Source organism: Malus domestica, chromosome 10 (genome assembly GCF_042453785.1).
Source record: "Malus domestica chromosome 10, GDT2T_hap1".
NCBI classification, from domain to species: Eukaryota; Viridiplantae; Streptophyta; class Magnoliopsida; order Rosales; family Rosaceae; genus Malus; species Malus domestica.
Genome location: NC_091670.1, coordinates 23,919,928 through 23,923,069, shown reverse-complemented (window position 1 = coordinate 23,923,069; position 3,142 = coordinate 23,919,928). Strand labels below are relative to the sequence as shown.

General features: G+C 42.1%; 1 protein-coding gene across 1 annotated transcript; it reads left to right on the top strand.

The window, feature by feature from the left end:
• Window positions 1–645: 645 nt before the first annotated feature.
• On the top strand, window positions 646–1,080 carry LOC139188619 (uncharacterized). Its single transcript, XM_070806246.1, has one exon. It carries the CDS (start codon window positions 646–648, stop codon window positions 1,078–1,080), a length of 435 nt encoding a protein of 144 aa, XP_070662347.1.
• Window positions 1,081–3,142: the final 2,062 nt, after the last annotated feature.

The following is a 3,142-nucleotide window of genomic DNA, read 5'->3' as shown; positions in this document are numbered from 1 at the left end:
GTGAGTCTATATTTTGAATAAGGAATGTAGGGATATTTTGAGTATGTAATTGATATCCTAATATATTTAGGATATTTACTTCCTAGATGGTAGGGGATTGTATAAGTATATATATATTCCTCTATGTGAGATGAAAAAAAGAAAAAAACATATTCATGAAAACCCTAGAATACTATCTTGGTATCAAGAGCAGGTTCGGCCTGCCTTTGACAATCACAAAAACCCAGTAAAACTCTCTCATGGTTTGAATCTCAGACTGTGTTAGAAACAACCAAATTGAATTGCAGCCTTTGTAAACATCAAAGCCTGCGAAAATCTAATTAAAACCCATTCTAAAAAGTTGTGTGATGGCTGAAGAACATAAGGCAAGCTTGATTCCCGTGCATACCGTGTCCAACCAAGGCGAATCTACCAACATCAATGCCATTCCTTTAAGGTATCGGTTGAGTGACTCGAACTTTAAAGTATGGTCGAAGATGATGGAGGTTCATGCTTCAGGGCTCGGCAAGCTAGGGTATCTAACAGGGAAAATTCCGATGGTCGAGGAAGATGATCCGGGATATGCAAAGTGGTCAACTGAAGATGCTATTGTGAGAGAAGTGGTCAACTAAAGATGCTATTGTGAGAGGATGGTTCTTAAAAACTATGGAACCACATCTACTTGGTCTCTTTATCGACCTACCCACAGCAAAAGATATTTGGGAGAGTGTCACCCAGATGTTCTATGATGGTTCTGATGAGTCACAATATTATGAACTCCGATGTAAGGCTACACGGACAAGACAAGATGGTCACCCAGTTAATCTGTACTTCACTGAATTAAAGGGTGTATGGCAAGATCTTGACAAAAGACGTCCTCTTCGTATGGTTTGTGGAGCAGATTTGAGAACTCGTAAAGAGGAAATTGCGAAGGATAGGGTGTACGATTTTCTTGCTGGGTTAGACAGTGGTTTCGATCAAGTACGAAGTGAGATTCTAAGGATAAAGCCTATCCCTGGAATCGAGGAATGTTTTAATCTAGTACGACGCGAAGCTCAGAGGCAGGCCACTATGATGGGAACAAAGAGCATCACGGCATGACCTTCTATGGCTATGGCAACTAAAGTGCAAAGTTATCGTTCACCATCCTTTGGAAACTCTCGGTCATCACGTACGCAGGAGGATATTGATAAAGATAAACTCCATTGCAATCACTATAATGGAACCCGACACACGGAGGAAACCTGTTTTGAAATTCATGGTTACCCAGAATGGTACTGGGAAAGGAAGAAAGAATTAAAAGCTAAGGGGAATAAACGTACCTCGGGTCAGGTCCGTGTGGCAGCTACTTGACAGGGGATGACAGCAAATGTAGGCGGCCACATTGGGCCTAAAGCCCAACAAGACAAGGCAGGTAGCAGCGGCATTGCAGCTGTCACAGCAGGCCAACCGAGGCCCAATGTGTCACATCTAGTCACGGCAGAAGCCCAATCAGCAGGCCGGGTCTTGGAAGCAACATCCAAAGTTGATGACTCTGGTCCATTATTATCTCTCATCAACTAGATTTCAATGAATGAAAACTCGAAAGACTCAGGTAAAATCAGTATTGTTTTAATATTGTCTACCAAGAGGGATATTGGTTGGATAATTGACTCTGGAGCTACAGATCATATGACTTACGACGCATCATTATTTTATCATACGACGTCACCTTCTAAAGAGGATGTCATCACAACCAATGGTGATATTGCTCATGTCACGAGAGCTGGTTCTATTTCCCTTACTCCATCTTTGTCTATTCACAATGCACTACTTGTTCCGTCATTGTCCAATCATTTACTGTCTATTAGTCAAGTTACTGAGCAATTAGATTGTATTGTGTTAATGTTTCCCACTTTTTGCCTACTTCAGGATATCCAGACTCTGGCGATAATTGGGCGTGGTACTAAGAGGAGAGGGTTATACTATGTGGATGATGTGTCTGCAAGCAGAGTGAACCAAGTGTGCAGTAGCCAGTCAAACAAGAATAAGACAATCTGGTTATGGCATCGTCGTTTGGGCCATGCCGCTTTTGGTTATTTAAAAAGATTACTTCCATCTTTATTTTGTGGCATTTCAAACTCTGATTTTCAGTGTAAGGATTGCATTCTGGCAAAAAGCCACCGTACTTCTTATCATTTAAGTTTAAATAAAAGAATAGTGTCGTTTGAGTTAGTCCATTATGATGTGTGGGGACCTTCTCCAGTTGCTACTATTCATGGTGTTCGTTGGTTTATTATCTTTGTTGATGATTGCACCAGAATGACATGGCTTTATACTCTAAAACATAAAAGTAAGGTTGGGAAAATTTTTCAACAATTTTATCACATGGTTGAAAATCAATACTCTCTTCCTCTTAAGGTTCTCCGATCTGATAATGGTGGCGAATATCTCAGTACTGAACTCTCTCAATTTTTCCAAGATCATGGCATTCTTCAAGAGACTTCTTGTCCACACACCCCACAACAAAATGGGATCGCTGAACGCAAAAATCGACATATTCTGGAAACCACTCGAGCACTTCTCATTGGTGCTCACGCCCCTCACTCTTATTGGGCAGAATCTGTTAAATATGCAGTTTATTTGATGAATCGAATGCCCACCAGAATACATAATTTCTGCACCCCTATGGAGGTACTTGTTGACCATGTGACATTAACCTCTTCCCTTCAGTTGTTACCCCGTATTTTTGGATGTGTGACCTATGTACATCTCCACAAAAATCAACGTAGCAAGTTGGACCCATGTGCAATTCGATGTATTTTTTTGGGATTTACTGGCCAACAAAAAGGGTACCTATGTCACCATGGATGTTACGTTTTCCGAGCATGAGATGTTCTTTGTCACTGATCACACCAACTCTAACCTTCAGGGGGAGCTAAATACATATGAAGATTACAGTTGGATTGATCTCCCTACTGGGCAACCACGTGAAACCCAACAGAATGCTTGCCACGGTGACTGCCAGCAGGGCCGACTTCTGCCTTCTGGTGAAATCCACGGGCCTGAACCCATTAGTGTAAGTAAGGCCCCATCTTTGAAAGGCTGTGCAGCAGCCAGCGAGACCAAATCTAGGAGTGGGCCTGACGGCATGGCAGCAGGTGAGCAGTTTGGTGCACAGCCC